This window comes from Anarhichas minor, unplaced genomic scaffold, assembly GCF_050575085.1.
Source record: "Anarhichas minor isolate MPS153535 unplaced genomic scaffold, ASM5057508v1 ptg000102l, whole genome shotgun sequence".
In the NCBI taxonomy this organism is placed as follows: Eukaryota; Metazoa; Chordata; class Actinopteri; order Perciformes; family Anarhichadidae; genus Anarhichas; species Anarhichas minor.
The window spans coordinates 13,881-34,375 of NW_027466548.1; the positions used below are offsets into that span (position 1 = coordinate 13,881).

At 43.7% G+C, this 20,495-nt stretch overlaps 2 protein-coding genes across 3 annotated transcripts; both read right to left on the reverse strand.

Annotated features, from left to right (window-relative positions):
- Window positions 1-456: 456 nt before the first annotated feature.
- LOC142939579 (mitogen-activated protein kinase-binding protein 1-like) lies at window positions 457-10,164 on the reverse strand. Of its 2 annotated transcripts, XM_076082785.1 has the most exons (15): window positions 9,841-10,164; window positions 8,450-8,541; window positions 8,267-8,329; window positions 7,180-7,237; window positions 6,935-7,102; window positions 6,693-6,830; window positions 6,418-6,600; window positions 6,168-6,328; window positions 5,894-6,065; window positions 5,550-5,681; window positions 5,192-5,349; window positions 3,047-3,138; window positions 2,825-2,950; window positions 2,461-2,531; window positions 457-2,011 (listed from the first exon to the last, which is right to left on the reverse strand). In XM_076082785.1, exons 1-15 carry the CDS (start codon window positions 9,928-9,930, stop codon window positions 1,886-1,888), a joined length of 1,830 nt encoding a protein of 609 aa, XP_075938900.1. In that variant the 5' UTR covers window positions 9,931-10,164; the 3' UTR covers window positions 457-1,885. The 2 variants fall into 2 exon arrangements, with proteins under 2 accessions (XP_075938900.1, XP_075938901.1); XM_076082786.1 differs by lacking the exon at window positions 9,841-10,164 and having other exon boundaries at window positions 7,185-7,237; window positions 8,450-8,526.
- A 1,061-nt stretch (window positions 10,165-11,225) lies between these two features.
- Window positions 11,226-19,965, reverse strand: rffl (ring finger and FYVE-like domain containing E3 ubiquitin protein ligase). The gene is made up of 8 exons (XM_076082765.1): window positions 19,704-19,965; window positions 18,522-18,703; window positions 16,183-16,380; window positions 15,849-16,100; window positions 15,428-15,632; window positions 14,476-14,499; window positions 13,885-14,100; window positions 11,226-12,689 (listed from the first exon to the last, which is right to left on the reverse strand). The coding sequence occupies exons 2-7, from the start codon at window positions 18,699-18,701 to the stop codon at window positions 13,910-13,912; spliced, it is 1,050 nt and encodes a 349-aa protein (XP_075938880.1). The 5' UTR covers window positions 18,702-18,703; window positions 19,704-19,965; the 3' UTR covers window positions 11,226-12,689; window positions 13,885-13,909.
- Window positions 19,966-20,495: the final 530 nt, after the last annotated feature.

The window sequence follows — 20,495 nt, forward strand, 5'->3', positions numbered from 1 at the left end:
CTCTCATTATAAATCCTTCTCTTCTTCTACTCTCATCATTATAAATCCTCCTCTTCTTCTACTCTCATCATTATAAATCCTTCTCTTCTTCTACTCTCATCATTATAAATCCTCCTCTTCTTCTACTCTCATCATTATAAATCCTTCTCTTCTTCTACTCTCATCATTATAAATCCTTCTCTTCTTCTACTCTCATCATTATAAATCCTTCTCTTCTTCTACTCTCATCATTATAAATCCTTCTCTTCTTCTACTCTCATCATTATAAATCCTCCTCTTCTTCTACTCTCATCATTATAAATCCTTCTCTTCTTCTACTCTCTCTCTTTCATCGTTATAAATCCTTCTCTTCTTCTACTCTCATCATTATAAATCCTTCTCTTCTTCTACTCTCATCATTATAAATCCTTCTCTTCTTCTACTCTCATCATTATAAATCCTTCTCTTCTTCTACTCTCATCATTATAAATCCTCCTCTTCTTCTACTCTCATCATTATAAATCCTTCTCTTCTTCTACTCTCATCGTTATAAATCCTTCTCTTCTTCTACTCTCATTATAAATCCTTCTCTTCTTCTACTCTCATCATTATAAATCCTCCTCTTCTTCTACTCTCATCATTATAAATCCTTCTCTTCTTCTACTCTCTCTCTTTCATCGTTATAAATCCTTCTCTTCTTCTACTCTCATCGTTATAAATCCTTCTCTTCTTCTACTCTCTCTCTTTCATCGTTATAAATCCTTCTCTTCTTCTACTCTCATCGTTATAAATCCTTCTCTTCTTCTACTCTCATCGTTATAAATCCTCCTCTTCTTCTACTCTCATCATTATAAATCCTTCTCTTCTTCTACTCTCTCTCTTTCATCGTTATAAATCCTTCTCTTCTTCTACTCTCATCGTTATAAATCCTTCTCTTCTTCTACTCTCATCGTTATAAATCCTTCTCTTCTTCTACTCTCATTATAAATCCTTCTCTTCTTCTACTCTCATCATTATAAATCCTCCTCTTCTTCTACTCTCATCATTATAAATCCTTCTCTTCTTCTACTCTCATCATTATAAATCCTCCTCTTCTTCTACTCTCATCATTATAAATCCTTCTCTTCTTCTACTCTCATCATTATAAATCCTTCTCTTCTTCTACTCTCATCATTATAAATCCTTCTCTTCTTCTACTCTCATCATTATAAATCCTTCTCTTCTTCTACTCTCATCGTTATAAATCCTTCTCTTCTTCTACTCTCATCATTATAAATCCTTCTCTTCTTCTACTCTCATCATTATAAATCCTTCTCTTCTTCTACTCTCATCATTATAAATCCTTCTCTTCTTCTACTCTCATCATTATAAATCCTTCTCTTCTTCTACTCTCATCATTATAAATCCTTCTCTTCTTCTACTCTCATCATTATAAATCCTTCTCTTCTTCTACTCTCATCATTATAAATCCTTCTCTTCTTCTACTCTCATCATTATAAATCCTTCTCTTCTTCTACTCTCATCATTATAAATCCTTCTCTTCTTCTACTCTCATCATTATAAATCCTTCTCTTCTTCTACTCTCATCATTATAAATCCTTCTCTTCTTCTACTCTCATCATTATAAATCCTTCTCTTCTTCTACTCTCATCATTATAAATCCTTCTCTTCTTCTACTCTCATCATTATAAATCCTTCTCTTCTTCTACTCTCATCATTATAAATCCTTCTCTTCTTCTACTCTCATCATTATAAATCCTTCTCTTCTTCTACTCTCATCATTATAAATCCTTCTCTTCTTCTACTCTCATCATTATAAATCCTTCTCTTCTTCTACTCTCATCATTATAAATCCTTCTCTTCTTCTACTCTCATCATTATAAATCCTTCTCTTCTTCTACTCTTCTCACCTGACGTTTCTGTCCTGACAGGCGACGGAGACGTGAGTCCTCGATGAGTCCAGGTCCATGTCGTACAGAGTCGTCTTCTCCACCACGTGGTGACTCCTGGAGAACCAGGGACCCTCCACCGTCTGGACCGCGTCAGACATGACATCACACAAAACATACGTGACATTACACAATTCTGAGTATTTTAGTTTTTACCTAAAAAAAAAAAAGCTCATTAAATAAAACAGTAACCCAAGACACTGGTAGTATTGAAGTATTTCAGGCAGTAGTGGATGTATTTATGGGATGATTGAAGTACTTCTGGTAGTATTGGATGTATTTATGGGATGATTGAAGTACTTCTGGTAGTATTGGATGTATTTCTATCATTATTGAAGTACTTCTGGTAGTATTGGATGTATTTATATCATGATTGAAGTACTTCTGGTAGTATTGGATGTATTTATATCATGATTGAAGTACTTCTGGTAGTATTGGATGTATTTCTATCATTATTGAAGTACTTCTGGTAGTATTGGATGTATTTCTATCGTTCTTATACATCTCTTTACATATCAGAGTGGGTTCAGACCTGTTCAGCTGACTGGAAGTAGAGACTTTTGTCGGCTCCACAGCTGATCATCCGAACCTCTGGACTCTCACCTGAACACAGGAAACATGAAGAGTTATTATCAGATGAGACGGTCGTGTTTTTATCTGGTGATACAAAGTAATACCAGCTGGGAAATACTGATAACTTTGTGTACTTTAAAGCATCTTAAACAGACGTGTAAACAGTGTTTTATAACGTGAACACAAAGTAATAATATGATATGTATCGCTCTGCATAATGAGGCCTTGTACTTGTGTTTCTACATGGTGGCATTAGTACTTTTACTGCAGTAGAAGCTTCCTGAACGATGGACATGAACACAGAGTGTGAGTGTCTACGTTACCAGAGAACTTGACAGCGGTGATGGAGGCCGAGTGGTCGTTCAGAGTCTGTTGCAGACTGTAGTTCTTCTCCAGGTTGAAGATGTGGATCAGTCGATCTCTGCTGGCCGAGGCCAACAGATTCATACCTGAAACAACGACATCAGTCAGGTGTCACACCGACGTGGACCCAAACCTCCACCTCCTCCTGGTGCTGGTGGTGACCTTTGACCTGAGCTCTTCACCTGTGGACGTGGGGGAGAACTCCAGACACAACACCTCCGAGTCGTGAGCCTCGATCTTCACCAGCTGGTCCAGGAACTCCAGACCGAAGATACTGAACACAGAAAAACGTCTCATTTAATGTCTGTGAGGAGCAGGTCACACACACACACACACACACACAGTTAACTATGTATAATATAGGATATAGAACAGTATTGATTATGAGAAAAAGCACGTCAAATGTCAAAATAAAGAGTTTGATGCTCTAATGGTCGTGGGATCAAACGTTTTGTTTTAATGGGGACATTTTTGTAGTTTTATCTTTATTTGGCTACATAGTTTATTATAGACCTAATTATAAATGTTTAACATTTTGCATGAAAACAGCCGAAACTTTAACAATGAAAAAGCCCAAATGTCCATGTGAGGCTTAAAGGTTAATATGTGTAGAACTAGAGGTGTTGTCCAGCAGAGGGCAGCAGAGATCAATAATAACTAGAGCCCTGATCATCATGCCATCATCACGCCATCATCATCATCACATCATCATCACGTCATCATCACGCCATCATCACATCACCACGCCATCATCACATCATCACGCCATCACCACGCCATCATCACATCATCGCCATCATCACATCACCACGCCATCACCACGCCATCACGTCATCATCACGCCATCATCACGCCATCATCACATCATCATCATCACGCCATCACCACGTCATCATCACATCATCATCACATCATCACATCATCGCCATCATCACGCCATCACCACGCCATCATCACATCATCGTCATCACGTCATCATCACGCCATCATCACATCATCATCATCACCATCACGTCATCACCACGTCATCATCACATCATCATGCCGTCATCACATCATCATCACGTCATCATCACGCCATCACCATCACATCATCATCACCACGCCATCATCACACCACGCCATCACCACGTCATCACCACGTCATCACCACGCCATCATCACAGCACGTCATCACCACGCCATCATCACATCACGCCATCACCACGCCATCATCACGCCATCACCACGCCATCATCACATCATCATCACATCATCATCACGCCATCATCACGCCATCACCACATCATCATCACGCCATCATCACATCATCATCACGCCATCATCACATCATCATCACATCATCACGTCATCATCACATCACGCCATCACCACGCCATCACCACGTCATCACCACGCCATCACCACGCCATCATCACGTCATCACCACGCCATCATCACGTCATCACCACGCCATCATCACATCATCATCATCACGTCATCATCACGCCATCATCACATCATCATCATCACCATCATCATCACCATCACGTCATCACCACGCCATCACCACGTCATCATCACATCATCATCACATCATCATCACGTCATCATCACGCCATCATCATCACATCATCATCACCATCACGCCATCACCACGCCATCATCACGCCATCACCACGCCATCATCACATCATCATCACGTCATCATCACGCCATCATCACATCATCATCACGTCATCATCACATCATCATCACCATCATCATCATCACCACGCCATCATCACGCCATCATCACATCATCATCACGCCATCATCACGCCATCATCACATCATCATCACGTCATCATCACGCCATCATCACATCATCATCACGTCATCATCACCATCACGCCAGCACCACGCCATCACCACGCCATCATCACATCATCATCACGTCATCATCACCATCATCATCACCATCATCATCACCATCACGCCATCACCACGCCATCATCACGCCATCACCACGCCATCATCACATCATCATCACGTCATCATCACGCCATCATCACATCATCATCACGCCATCATCACGCCATCACCACGTCATCATCACCATCACGTCATCATCACGCCATCATCACATCACCACGCCATCACCACATCATCACCACGCCATCACCACGTCATCATCACGTCATCATCACGTCATCATCACGCCATCATCACGCCATCATCACGCCATCACCACACCATCACCACGCCATCACCACGTCATCATCACGTCATCATCACGCCATCATCATATCATCATCACATCATCACATCATCACGCCATCACCACGCCATCATTACGTGTTTCTCACCGCAGGTTTCCACAGCGGTCTCCGGCTGCCAGGTGCTGTCCATCAGGACTGATGCTCAGGACTCTGACGCCAGCTTTCCCATCAGCCCCGGCGGCCTCCCCCCCCTTCTCCCCCTCGGCCTGCGTGTTCTCCCCCACATACAGAATCCTCTGCAGGTCCTGAAACACAAACAGGAAGTTATTCATGAGAGGACGTCTACGAGCTCTGTGGTTTGGTCCTGAGCCTCATTAGTACACTCAAATACTTGTATACTTCTACTCTCGTATACTACTCTCGTACGCTCCTACCCTCGTACACTTGTAATCGTGTACACTGGTATACTTTTACTCTTGGATACTAGTTCTCTAGCTGGTCTTACGTTGCTGTAGAGGTTTCCGTGTCCGGTGGGGGGGTCGGTGTGCCACAGTCTGATGGTGTTATCAGAGGAACAGGTGAGGAAAGAGGACGGAGGAAGACACGCCTGAGACACATCGGACAGCTCTGGATACACCTGAGGACAAAGTATACATGTACTAGTATCTACAATCTGAAGTGTTTATATCATGATTCAAGTATTTCCTGTAATATTTGAAGAATTTCTATAATATCTGAAGTATATCTAGTAGTGTTTGAAGTATTTTGATAATTAATGAAGTATTCCCAGCAGTATGTTAAGTATATGTACTATTACTGAAGTACATCTAGTAGTATTTGCAGACGTACCTCGACGCACCACACACAGCTGCTGTGGTACAGAGCAGAGTAGAGCTTCCAGGCGCTCTTCACATCGTTGACGTCCCAAACGTAAACACTGTGGTCGTTGTACACACTCGTCAGATGACGGGCGGCGGGGTCAAAGGTCACGGCCATCGTGTCAGGGTACCGAGCGCCAAGACTGGCAGGTAACAAGAGACACAGGTATTCACCAGGTGTTCTCTCAATAATCTACCCAGTGTATTGGTAGTACTTGTACCCAGTGTGTTGGTAGTACTTGTACCTGTGCTGTACACTCTGCGTGAGGTCGACCCCCAGGCGGTGAGGGTGGTGCAGAGTGGTGATGTACTGCAGGTTGGATGGACTGAACACTCTGATGACTCCGTCAGCACAACCACAGAAGATGAAGTCCTCGGTGACCGCCAGACAGCTCGCCGCCGACGTCTGTCAACGACAACAACATAGTCTAAATAACAATGAGCTTTTATTTACTTTACATGGTTCGGGTGTACTTTCCTGTGCCCCTCACTGACCTTCAGGTTGACCCAGGCCTCCAGGTGTCGGCTGCTGTTGAACAGACACAGCAGACCTGAGCTGGTGATGGAGTAGGTGCTGGACGCCACGAGGCCACGCCCGCACGCCACCCCGCTGAACACGCTGTTCTTATGGTCTCCTAGCAACCCTGACCGACCAATCAGAGGCACCGTGCTGTTCACCTGAATATGGGATGAAAAACAGTTAGTTCAGACTACCGATTGGCTGACGAGAGTGTAGGCGAGCAGTGATTGGCTGACGAGATGATGGGTACCCGTCTCTCTTTGGAGGCGTCCAGGTACCAGAACTTGACGTGTCGGTTTCCCGCAGTGACGAAGTAGCTGTTGTCCTGAGAGAACGAGACGGAGGACACTCTGCTGGACACTTTGTTGGAGGCGATGATCTCACCTTTCTGCTCAAAGGCACAAAGACAGGAAGGACTCAATATCATGATGTACAAAAACAGGTACTGATGTGTGTGTGTGTGTCTCTGTTTGTGTGTGTGTGTGTCCTCACCCTCCAGTCCCACACACTAACAGTCATGTCATGCTGGTATCCCACAGACACGATGTAGCAGCTGTTGGTGGAGAACGCCACACAGGAAACTCCGTATTTATGAGACTGAACCTCGGCCACCTGACCTCCATCCACCTCCCACACCCGCACACAGGGCATGTGACCACTCTGGAACATAGACACACTCAGGTATACACACACCTAGAGGCAACAACAGTCTCAGGTGCGTGGGACTCAGCTCCTACCTCACCAGTGACCAGGTGTTTTCCATCATGGGAGAAGGCCAGAGCACTGAAAGGTTTCCTGAAACACAAACACGTCTTTACTGCAATCTGTTGAGTTTCTTCCCGGCGCCATACGGCCCTGCTTCGCCGCGCCATACGGCCCTGCTTCGCCGCGCCATACGGCCCTGCTTCGCCGCGCCATACGGCCCTGCTTCGCCGCGCCATACGGCCCTGCTTCGCCGCGCCATACGGCCCTGCTTCGCCGCGCCATACGGCCCTTCTTCGCCGCGCCATACGGCCCTACTTCGCCGCGCCATACGGCCCTACTTCGCCGCGCCATACGGCCCTTCTTCGCCGCGCCATACGGCCCTACTTCGCCGCGCCATATGGCCCTACTTCGCCGCGCCATACGGCCCTACTTCGCGGCGCCATACGGCCCTTCTTCGCCGCGCCATACGGCCCTTCTTCCCGGCGCCATACGGCCCTTCTTCGCCGCGCCATACGGCCCTACTTCGCCGCGCCATACGGCCCTTCTTCCCGGCGCCATACGGCCCTACTTCGCGGCGCCATACGGCCCTACTTCGCGGCGCCATACGGCCCTACTTCGCGGCGCCATACGGCCCTTCTTCCTGGCGCCATACGGCCCTTCTTCCTGGCGCCATACGGCCCTTCTTCGCGGCGCCATACGGCCCTTCTTCGCGGCGCCATACGGCCCTTCTTCGCCGCGCCATACGGCCCTTCTTCGCGGCGCCATACGGCCCTTCTTCGCGGCGCCATACGGCCCTTCTTCGCGGCGCCATACGGCCCTTCTTCGCGGCGCCATACGGCCCTTCTTCGCGGCGCCATACGGCCCTTCTTCGCGGCGCCATACGGCCCTTCTTCGCGGCGCCATACGGCCCTTCTTCGCGGCGCCATACGGCCCTTCTTCGCGGCGCCATACGGCCCTACTTCGCGGCGCTATACAGCCCTTCATGTACAGATTTTAAACTCTTTGTTTCAATCTAGCTGAAATATAACTGCAAGAAGAAGCTGCAGAACCTGAGACGTTGAATGCATGTTAAAGATCTCATGTTCTCAGGTGTTTCCTAATGAGTCCATCACATCCTACCTGGACGTGTTGATGATGTGACTCTGTTTGTTCTTCTTCGGGTGAAGCAGCACGATGACACACCTGAAACAAACACAGGTTTATTCAAATTTTAAAATTTTTTTAAAAATCACAGCCAACGTTTCATCTTCATGTTGTCCGTCGCCCTGTCCACACAGGTGAGTCAAAAGAGGCGGAGCTTACCCTGCAGGGTAGGCAATGAGCCCAGATTTTGGGTCAGAGGTCAAACTGCTGCTGCTGGCTGTGCTGATGCCCAGAACCTTCTCCAGACTCACCTGAAACAACATGCAAACAAACTGTTAAATTCTGATTTGTTTTTAATGCAAACATCTACAGTCAAGTGTAACATCACACCTGTTCACACTTAGTCTTGCTTAATTTAGTTTTATGAAATCAGCTGGAAGCTTAGATTTAAACAGGAACAGCTTCCTGTTTCAGGGTCAAGAGTTTCACAATAAAAGCCTCCTAGAAGAAGCTGGAGTTAACTTCATCACAGTAGAAACAGAACATCTGTTGAACATCAGCTGATCTCTTCCATCAATAGTTAATGATCAATAATCAAAGTGATTCAACAGGATTCTCTCTGTCATGTGACACAAACATGTGTGTGTGTGTGTGTACCTGAACCGGTCTAACTTTAAACGTCTTTAATCAATATCACTGAGGACATGTTTTAATCACTTCATTCTTCTTCTTTTAGGGGAAAAAAACTACATGTAAATAAAACGGTAACGGTGTGTGTGTGTGTATATATATATATGTGTATATATATATACACATATATATATATATATATATACATACATATATATACATATATATACATATATATATATATATATACATACATATATATATATACATATATACACATATATATATATATATATATATATACATATATATACATACATATATATACATATATATACACATATATATATATACATATATATACATATATATACATACATATATATACATATATATACATACATATATATACATATATATACACATATATATATATACACATACATATATATATATATATATATATATATATGTACACACACACACACACACACACACACCACTTTTTTTTAATGTTAAATTATCATTGATGTAAAGAAGAACGTCATCAATATTGTGTACATTGTGTTAGTTTTCTCTCCTTTACGGTAACTCACTGACGTAAACATGTCCTGGTCGCCTTAGAGACACTTTATGGTGTATCACCATAGAAGAGAGAGTAATATTAAACTTAGACATAATTTCAACAGAACCATCTGAACCGGGACATGTTTCCGTTAGCTCGCCCTGTGAGAGTCCCAGGTTTCACCGTCACACCCGTGGTCAGAGAACAACTACCGTAATAACGTCATATAGAGTTCACCACATTCACAGTAAAACGTGTCGAGGTTCAGTAGATTGTCTTCATTACATGTGGTATTATTGAAGCGTTTTGGTAACGTGTTCGTCTTTACACTAGTTGAAAACATTTCGGTAAAACTCCGCTTAGACCTGTGATGCTAACGGTTAGCGGTGATGCTAACGGTTAGCTCGTACAGTACCCGGATGCTGGTGGTCCTCCCGCTCTGTCGACTCTTCCTCCCCGCTGGTTGCCTCCTCTTCTTCGGGTTAACTGAGCCGCTGTCCTCCATGACCACCGTCTCACTCTAACTTTAATATAACTCCTCTGATTAACACGGCTACGAACCGAGCCGACACACGCGGACACAATGACCGTCTACACGTCCATTAAAGGCCCACTGAGGTGAACCAGGAGCCGGTCACTTTATCTAAACTCTCCGATGATGATGATGGAGGACTAGCTTAGCTTTATGCTAAAATGAAACCTGACACTTCTCTCTGCGGCGGGACTCTGGTTCAAACTGAGCCCCGCCCACTGCCCTTTCACCTGACCAATGAACAGCCTAATGTCAAAACATCCAATGGACAGCCGAGGACAGACACAGTCCCGCCCACTGCTCAATGAACAGCATAGGTCCCGCCCTCTATAGTCAAAACACCCAATGGACAGCCGAGGACAGACATAGCCCCGCCCACATTTAATATTATGATAAATTAAATATATCAGCTCTGTGTGACCTTAAATGTCCAATACTCTTAAGATACAACATAATTAGAAAAATAAAATAAATGATAAGAACAAACATGATAATACAAAATATAAATGTTGTGAGGTCTAATTTAAAACATTACAAATAATCAGTAGTGAGTTGTAACTAAGTACTTTAGCAGTATTTAAGTACAATGTTTTAGGTAATTGTACTTTACTTGACTATATTGAGTGATGCTACTTTATACTTTAAGTACTCTAAACAATGTGTACAGCATTTTAGAACCCTTGCATCAGAAAACTAAAGAATAACCATAAATCATTCTTTACGAGGGACAAAAGATGATCCAGGACATGGAGCCGCCTTGAGGAGACAGAATACATTGATGAGGCCTCACTGATATGGTCACACCTGCACTTTAAAATGTATTCCGATAAATGACTAACTACCTGTAAGATGTAATCACTAACCATATACACGTATCACAATATTAAAGTAACGTAACTTGATTACTTTCTGTTACTTTTGGATTAGTTCAAGACCAAACCTGAGTGAAAATAGACTTCATTTAGCGAAGTAGAAAAGAGGAACATCGCCACAGCAAGTTCTGACTTCCAGCTGTAAAAAACACTTCCGTCATCAAAGAACTTCCATCATTTTGTACTTTAGTGGTGCTGGATTTAGATGTGGAGCAGCAGAACCCCATCCAATGGAGTTAGCTTGTCCTGTATTATATCTGCGGGAGAAGAAATGTTAATAAGCAGCTCATTCTTTCCAATGAACCATCTTTTCATGAGTTGTAAATGTTGTAATTACGTAACACCGCTCCATGTGTTCTGCCAACAGAGTGAGAAAAGTAATGCGAGGACAGAATGGACGCACAACCGGAGATTTGGTTTTATTACAAAAATTCACTCAGAAAACTAAAGCTTCTTCAAATGTACAGTATTTCATTTTTTACCAGATTTAAAAACATCACAAAGTATCTGAAGTGTGATTAAAATCAGAATGTTCAGCGTTAGCGTGTCTCACTGAGACTAAGGCAGTGGTTCCCAAACTGTGGGTTGGGACCCCTCCAGTGGGTCACAAGTTAGAACCCTTTGATCCTCAAACTATTATTCAAATGACACAATCAAGAAAGTAGAAACTGCTTTATTTTAACAAACCTCAACACTCAGACCTGCTGGACCGAGGAGAGAACCAACCGGATGCTAGCACGTTAGCTTCCAGCTGTGTTGGTCTCAGTAGGGACAGCTAACAATGCTAACAGATACCTGAAGAGTTCAAATAAAACTGTGATTATTGCGTTATGTACGTATGTTGTAGCTGAGGAATCAAAGTACAGGGAAACTAATGCTCCACAAGTTAAACTTGAAGATAAACGTGTGATCCCAAAGTAAGAACGGCTGTTAATACCAACCATCATTTCAGAAAAATTAATCTAACATATTCACAACAAAAATAAACCTTAATGATCTCACAAGAACAAACAAAACAAAAATATTTCCTGCATTGTCCCTCCGGACCAAGTTCCTCTTCTTTGTCCCAACAAAACAAAATCAACTAAAGAAAAAGTTCAAACATCAACAGATTAGTGCATTCAGAGTTACAACGACGACACAAAGTCAACTTCACACCAAAGAGTTTAACTGATAAAGTTTCTGTTCAACAACACAGAGACAGTCTGCTGGTAAAGATGCCTGAATCCTCTTGTTCTGTCTGTTAATAACACATGGAGTTCCTCAGGGACGCGTCCTGGGTCCTCTTTTGTTTCTATTAAACCAACGTTCACATCTTTCTGCTCACCTGCACGTCTTAAGGTAAAAGCTGTGATTGACAGGTGCAGCACCAATCACCTGAGGCTGGGGCCAGGGCTCAGACTGTATGTGTGTGGAGGTCAGAGGTTATTCTCCTGCTGGTAATCTGAGTTTAAGGCAGTTTAATGAACACGTTGATGTCTTGTCTCTGATTGGCTGCTGGTCTGAAGCAGATTGTATTACACTGAAGCAGCGAGGAAAGGCTGAAGTGGTTTAGCTTCACTTCATGGAGTTATTTTTTACAGTGTAAACAGAGTAAAGGCTGTAATAAGTGAGTTAAAGGCCGCGTGGTGACATTGGACCCTCCTCACCTGTCCAGGTGAAGCTTCTCTTTGGTAGAGTCTCTCTGGGCCACGAGTTCAAAGGTTAAAATCTTAAGAGTCGGTCTGTACATTTAGTGTTTATGTTCAAACATAAGGATACTTCTTACATTCGTCTTCATATTTACACTAGAAAAATAGAGTCACCAAAATAAAACACAGCTGTAGACGGTCCCTTCAGTTTGTTCCTTTGATGACCATCCTGCAGATGAAGAAGAAGAAGAAGATTTAATAATAGAAACAATAAATAGAAACTTTTGGATCTCCATTAAAAAAAAAAAGAGTTCAGTTAGTTTGGTTTGGTTAAACTGGGATTGGAAGTCGGTTGGTTTGGTCAAACTGGGATTGGAAGTCGGTTGGTTTGGTCAAACTGGGATTGGAAGTCGGTTGGTTTGGTCAAACTGGGATTGGAAGTCGGTTGGTTTGGTTAAACTGGGATTGGAAGTCGGTTGGTTTGGTCAAACTGGGATTGGAAGTCGGTTGGTTTGGTCAAACTGGGATTGGAAGTCGGTTGGTTTGGTCAAACTGGGATTGGAAGTTGGTTGGTTTGGTCAAACTGGGATTGGACGTCGGTTGGTTTGGTTAAACTGGGATTGGAAGTCGGTTGGTTTGGTCAAACTGGGATTGGAAGTCGGTTGTTTGTGGGATTGGAAGTCGGTTGGTTTGGTTAAACTGGGATTGGAAGTCGGTTGGTTTGGTTAAACTGGGATTGGAAGTCGGTTGGTTTGGTCAAACTGGGATTGGAAGTCGGTTGATTTGGTTAAACTGGGATTGGAAGTCGGTTGGTTTAGTTAAACTGGGATTGGAAGTCGGTTGGTTTGGTTAAACTGGGATTGGAAGTCGGTTGGTTTGGTTAAACTGGGATTGGAAGTCGGTTGGTTTGGTCAAACTGGGATTGGAAGTCGGTTGATTTGGTTAAACTGGGATTGGAAGTCGGTTGGTTTGGTCAAACTGGGATTGGAAGTCGGTTGTTTGTGGGATTGGAAGTCGGTTGGTTTGGTTAAACTGGGATTGGAAGTCGGTTGGTTTGGTTAAACTGGGATTGGAAGTCGGTTGGTTTGGTCAAACTGGGATTGGAAGTCGGTTGATTTGGTTAAACTGGGATTGGAAGTCGGTTGGTTTAGTTAAACTGGGATTGGAAGTCGGTTGGTTTGGTTAAACTGGGATTGGAAGTCGGTTGGTTTGGTTAAACTGGGATTGGAAGTCGGTTGGTTTGGTCAAACTGGGATTGGAAGTCGGTTGATTTGGTTAAACTGGGATTGGAAGTCGGTTGGTTTAGTTAAACTGGGATTGGAAGTCGGTTGGTTTGGTTAAACTGGGATTGGAAGTCGGTTGGTTTGGTTAAACTGGGATTGGAAGTAGATTTTTGGTGTGGATCAGACTGGAATGTGGTTCACCTGGGTTCAGATCAGGGTTGCTGGCTCAGGACCGGAAGACGTGGACGGCTCGGACGACGTACTGGCGGCAGATGGGACACTCGCTCATCCTTTTGCCGCACTTGGTGCAGGTGATCATGTGACCACACTCCAGCAGGACACAGTCGATGGGACAGTCCATACAGATCTTACAGAGGTTCTCCTCCGGACCTGCAGATCCACCAACACCGCCGGACTCTGGAGGGAGACCGAGACGTACAGGACACGGTGAACTTATTACTTTTATTACCAATTATTTCATCCATTTATCCATCTGTATAACGTCAATAAGTAGTCCTTACCAACAGTCCAAAACCCGAAGATATTCAGTTTGATATCATTAGACAAGCAGAGTTTTGGGCATTTGTCTCTAAAAAGGACGTTGAACTAAGAATTATCAAAATAGATAATAAATAAATGAAAATAGCTTGATAACGATGAATCAAATACTCAAAGGAATTCACAGACAAATATAAATGAAGAAATAGATTGTTCTGTTTTGATATCGTTTGTCTTCTATACTGCTTATTTATCTTTGTCATCTTATCTTTTCAGAGGAAACACAAAACTCACCAGAGGCGTTCACAGCGCTGGCGGCTGAAAGACAAACAGTTAACAATTTATAAATGTATTTATAAAACTAATCAACCCACCTGGAGATGGATGGTTTAGCTTAGCATTGAATTGTGGGTCGCATCAAACCATCAGCCGACCCACCCAGGAGGATCTGCTGGTCCTGGTACCGAGCCTCTACGGTCCTGACCCTCTATGGTCCTGGTACTGACCCTCTATGGTCCTGACCCTCTATGGTCCTGGTACTGACCCTCTATGGTACTGACCCTCTATGGTCCTGGTCCTGACCCTCTATGGTCCTGAACCTCTTTGCTCCTGGTACTGACCCTCTATGGTCCTGACCGTCTTTGTTCCTGGTACTGGCCCTCTATGGTCCTGACCCTCTTTGTCCCTGGTCCTGACCGTCTTTGTTCCTGGTACTGACCCTCTATGGTCCTGACCCTCTATGTTCCTGGTCCTGACCCTCTATGTTGCTGGTACTGACCCTCTATGGTCCTGACCGTCTTTGTTCCTGGTACTGGCCCTCTATGGTCCTGACCCTCTTTGTCCCTGGTCCTGACCGTCTTTGTTCCTGGTCCTGACCCTCTATGTTCCTGGTACTGACCCTCTATGGTCCTGACCCTCTATGTTCCTGGTACTGACTCTCTATGGTCCTGACCCTCTATGGTCCTGGTACTGACCCTCTATGGTCCTGACCCTCTATGGTCCTGGTCCTGACCCTCTATGTTCCTGGTACTGACCCTCTATGGTCCTGACCCTCTATGTTCCTGGTACTGACTCTCTATGGTCCTGACCCTCTATGGTCCTGGTACTGACCCTGTATGGTACTGACCCTCTTTGTTCCTGGTACTGACCCTCTATGGTCCTGGTCCTGACCCTCTATGGTCCTGACCCTCTATGTTCCTGATACTGACTCTCTATGGTCCTGACCCTCTATGGTCCTGGTACTCACCCAGTAAGTTCTGCTGGTCCTGGTACAGCCGGCTCACTCTCTCCATCAGCTCCCACTTCTCACAGCAGCCTTTGTAGTTGACAAAGTTCCTGGCGAGGATTTCCTTCAGCTGTCGGACGCTGAGCGCCTCAATGTCGTCCAGACATCTCAGGTCAGACAGAGAGGCCCGGCGACCCGAAACCGGGACCTCCTCCGAGTCCGAGTTCTGAACCAGACAGACAAAGGACACTAAATCAAGATCTGAAGAATCCAGACTCATAAAACAAGACCCAGACTCAGAAACAAGACCCTGACTCATAAAACAAGACCCTGACTCAGAAAAGAGACCCTGACTCAGAAACAAGACCTAGACTTATAAAACAAGACCCTGAGTCATAAAACAAGACCCTGCCTGAGTCTCTCTCCCCTGTTCTGGTTTCACCTGGTCTTCGTCCTGAACGTCGGGCTCAGCGGGGGCGGTCTCTGTAGGCGGGGGCGGGGCTTCAGGCTGTGGGGCCGGGGGCTCGGGGGTGGAGGCGGGGGAGTCCAGGGTCAAGGTGGAGATGTGAGGGGTGAGGTCAGGGGGGTCAGAGGTCGCAGAGGGGGGATCAGGGGTCAGGGTCTCGGGGGCGGACTCAACGGACGGGGAGGACTCGTCGGACTGCTGCCCGAGGACCAGCTCCACCAGCTCCTCCTGAACAAAAGGGGACACAGAGGGTTTTAACGGGGACCCGGTTTTCTACATTCAAGCTGCTCAGTGGAGGACAGGAAGTGACCTTCTCTCTGCACAGGTGGGTGGACACCTCGTGCAGGTGCAGGTAGTCTCTCAGCTCCTTCACTTTCAGCTTCATCAGCTCCGCCCGCTCCAGCAGGTTGCCGTAGAAACGCTGACAGGTGTGACAGAGGCGGGGGCGGGGCTCCAGCTGGGTGGAGCAACGGCTGCAGTAGTCCTTCTTACAGTCCACACAGACATGCTGGTGGAGAGAGACACCTGTCAATCATCTGGTCTCTGATCATGTTTCATTGTAAACAACCAATCAGAGGAGAGCTAGTAACGTTAGCAGCACTGCTAACGGCTAACCAACAGGAGGAGAGCTAGTAACGTTAGCAGCACCGCTAACGGCTAACCAACAGGAGGAGAGCTAGTAACGTTAGCAGCACCGCTAACGGCTAACCAACAGGAGGAGAGCTAGTAACGTTAGCAGCACCGCTAACGGCTAACCAACAGGAGGAGAGCTAGTAACGTTAGCAGCACCGCTAACGGCTAACCAACGGAGGTTCACTTCAGTTACATTATGATGCCTTCAGGCTCTGCTCAGTGAACGCGAGTACTGGCTGAAGGTACATTATAACATTATCATGATGTGTTCATATGTTGTCTGTAAAATGCAGTTTTGGTGATTAACTTTAATAAATCCAGTAGTTTGAAGGAGATGTTTTCACATGAATATAAAATAGATATTATAAATGAATTATGAGCTGTTTATCTTCCTAACACGAGCTCTAAGCACATTATTATACTTCATTAATAATAATTATGAAGAGATTTATTTTAATCTATATAAATACAATATTTTATTCCCTTATCATTTGAATTGTGTTTTTATAAAGAAAAAACTCTATAAATGACGATCACAAAGTCAAAGTAGAACATTTAGTATTGTTGATGGTTTACTGAGCGTTGCAATGATTTTTGGGACGGTGGCAAAATAAATATTCTGGATCCTTGTAGACCAGCTGCTATAATCAAACAACCATATGGATCATCAACGATCAATAATTAGTACCAGAGAAACGTGATCAGGGGTCTAAAAGTTCCATTTTGTCCTGTAGTCTTCACGTATAAAGATGTTTTTAATGTGTTTTGGCGTCACTAAAACGTATATTTCTGTAAACGCCTTTAAATATGTAAATATTTAAAAACTCAGTCGATACTATTTTCATGTTTCTCATGAAGGAATCTGGTTTTTAGAGTTTTTCCTCAGCAGGACACTGATCCTAAAAACCACGAGTCTGAATATTTCCTATAAAAAGACTTCTTGATAGAAACCATATGAGTCACATTAGTTTTTACCACATGACCAAATATCAAGTCTGCTTCAATGAAGAACTACTTGTTAAAACAAAGGAACATTAAATATAACACACGTTGACAAAGAGAAACCTGTGTCTCTGGTTTACATGTTCCACATTTTATCAGCAGAGTGTCATTCAGTGACTTCACTTCCTGTTTGTGTCTCATGAGTCACGACGTGTCCTCCGATTGGTCACGACAACAAACAAGCATTGATTACCGATCGACTAGCAGGAGATATCAGACCTGCTGAAGGTTAGAGGAGGACGACGGACACAAAACACAGCATTTTATTCTTATTAATTATATTATTACAACTATTGAGACGTTCACACAGAAACTGTAAAAGAACAAAAGCATGAATGCTCTCCAGGATGACAGAGAGAGAGAGAGACAGAGAGAGACAGAGGCAGACAGAGACAGAGACAGAGAGAGACAGAGGCAGAGAGACAGAGACAGAGAGACAGAGACAGAGAGACAGAGAGAGAGAGGCAGAGAGAGACAGAGAGAGACAGAGACAGAGAGCGAGAGACCGAGAGACAGAGACAGAGAGACAGAGAGGCAGAGAGCGAGAGACAGAGAGAGAGAGAGACAGAGAGAGAGAGAGAGAGATATTGATGAAACGTTTGTGATATACAAACACAGTTTTGAAGCCTTGAGTTCGGCCAAAACCAGTGAACAGGAAGTGACCATATCTGGACTGAGGAGGAGTGACGTAGAGACGCCGTATACGTCTCTGGTAGAGACCTGTCAATCACTGTGTAGCCCCGCCCTAAAGCATCCCCTGCTTTATGGTCTGTTTGACTCTAAGTGGACCATAATGTACTAAATGAACATCATGCTGTATTGAAGAAGACTTGAAACTAGAGATTGAGACCATAAACTCATGTTTACAATGTTTACTGAGGTAATAAATCAAGAGAGAAGTAGAGTCATTTTCTCATAGACTTCTATACAACCAGAGGAGTCGCCCCCTGGTGGACACTAGAGAGAATGCAGCTTTAACACATGAAGAACCGTACGTCTCTCATGATCTGTTACCTTCTTAGCAGGTGTGTCGAGGCGCCCCCCGCAGGCCTTACAGGTGAGTTCGGGTGTGGGGGGGGACGGCTGGCTGTTGAAGCCTGAGTTGGTGTAGGACTGATGACGTCGCTCGTCTCCAACGTCTCCTACGTCAGCACCAGAGTCCAGACACAACCAGTTACAGCAGGACGCAAACATGCCTGGAAAATACACACAAATACACACTTTAAGAAGTATTTAATACTTAATACACAACCAGTTCTGAAACTACTATAACTGTTATTTAAATAAGTAAAAAGTATGTTTTGTTACCTCCTGACATAAATACATGTTAATATCTTTAACACTCTTTAGATACTCATTCACTACAGTACCTGGAACATGTACTTATATATATATATATATATGTAAATAAGGACTTAAACATCTTGCTAAGATCATCTTGTGTGTATTCAGGATTAAGTATCATAATAAGTTAATCAGGACTTTATCTAAAGATATTTGATATAAAAGTACTTTTACACTATGCCATCGTTACCACCACGAGACAGTAATCTAAATACTTTTACACCACTTTAGTTACTTCTTCACAGACCTCTGTTTACCAGACTACACAGTAAAAACTGGCGTGTTTGTGTTTTTCTTCTAATTATCATAAATTAAACTTAAAATGACAAAGTACACAGACCTGTTGAGTATAAAGGTGAGTTCGGCTTCATGTTAGCAGCAGTTACGCTTATTATATATATATATATATATATATATATATATATATATATATATATATATATATATACACACATTATACTCATAACAAAACTTCACACCGCAACGGCTCACAGGTTCATGCTTCATTGATATAAAGACCTTTGTAGTGTTCGCTGTCAGCCGAATGACTTCATGTCTCCGGATATACGGAACAAATCACAAGTTCACTATTTAGTGAGACTCTCCGGTTACCGGAGCGTCGCTCCGTTAAACCGCAATAAAGTGAACGGAGTCCGGCGTGTGGAGTTTGGAAAGTACCGCTGAGCCAGAGGCTAGGCTAACATGAGGCTAGTTAGTGAAGTTTAAAGAAACGACAGAGTTAGACGAACACACCAGACAGAGAGATACAGCTTACAGCCGCTTCAACTAACTACCGTTAGTTAACAGTTTAACAACTAACCAGCAGTTATTATTAATGACGTAATGTCTCACCTGTAACCGACGGGGTTGCTAACAGCTAGCACGGAGCTAACTAGTTAGCGCTAGTTAACTAGTTAGTTAGTGGTTTAAACCTCCAGCTGTTAGTGGACCAACATGGTGGAGTTCTGACGGAGCAACGGAAGAAATAAAGAATCAGAAGAACCTAGAACCGAGAGGAGAGAACACAAGAGAACCAGGAAGTACACACATAGAGAAACACGTACACACACACACACACAAAGAGAAACACACACACACACATAGAGAAACAAACATACACACACACACACCCACATAGAGAAACACACACACACACACATACAAAGAGAAACACACACACCCACATAGAGAAACACACACACACACACATACACATTGAGAGAAACACACAAATAAATATACATATTTACCTCTAAGATATAGTACAGTAAAAAGTACAATAGTTCCCTCTGAGACATAGTACATTATAAAGTACTGTCCTATGGTAATGAAGAGGAGGCAGTAGTACTAAGTACATTAAGTACCAGTTAGACGTAGTACATTATAAAGTACTGTCCTATGGTAATGAAGAGGCAGTAGTACTAAGTACATTAAGTACCAGTTAGACGTAGTACATTATAAAGTACTGTCCTATGGTAATGAAGAGGAGGCAGTAGTACTAAGTACATTAAGTACCAGTTAGACGTAGTACATTATAAAGTACTGTCCTATGGTAATGAAGAGGCAGTAGTACTAAGTACATTAAGTACCAGTTAGACGTAGTACATTATAAAGTACTGTCCTATGGTAATGAAGAGGAGGCAG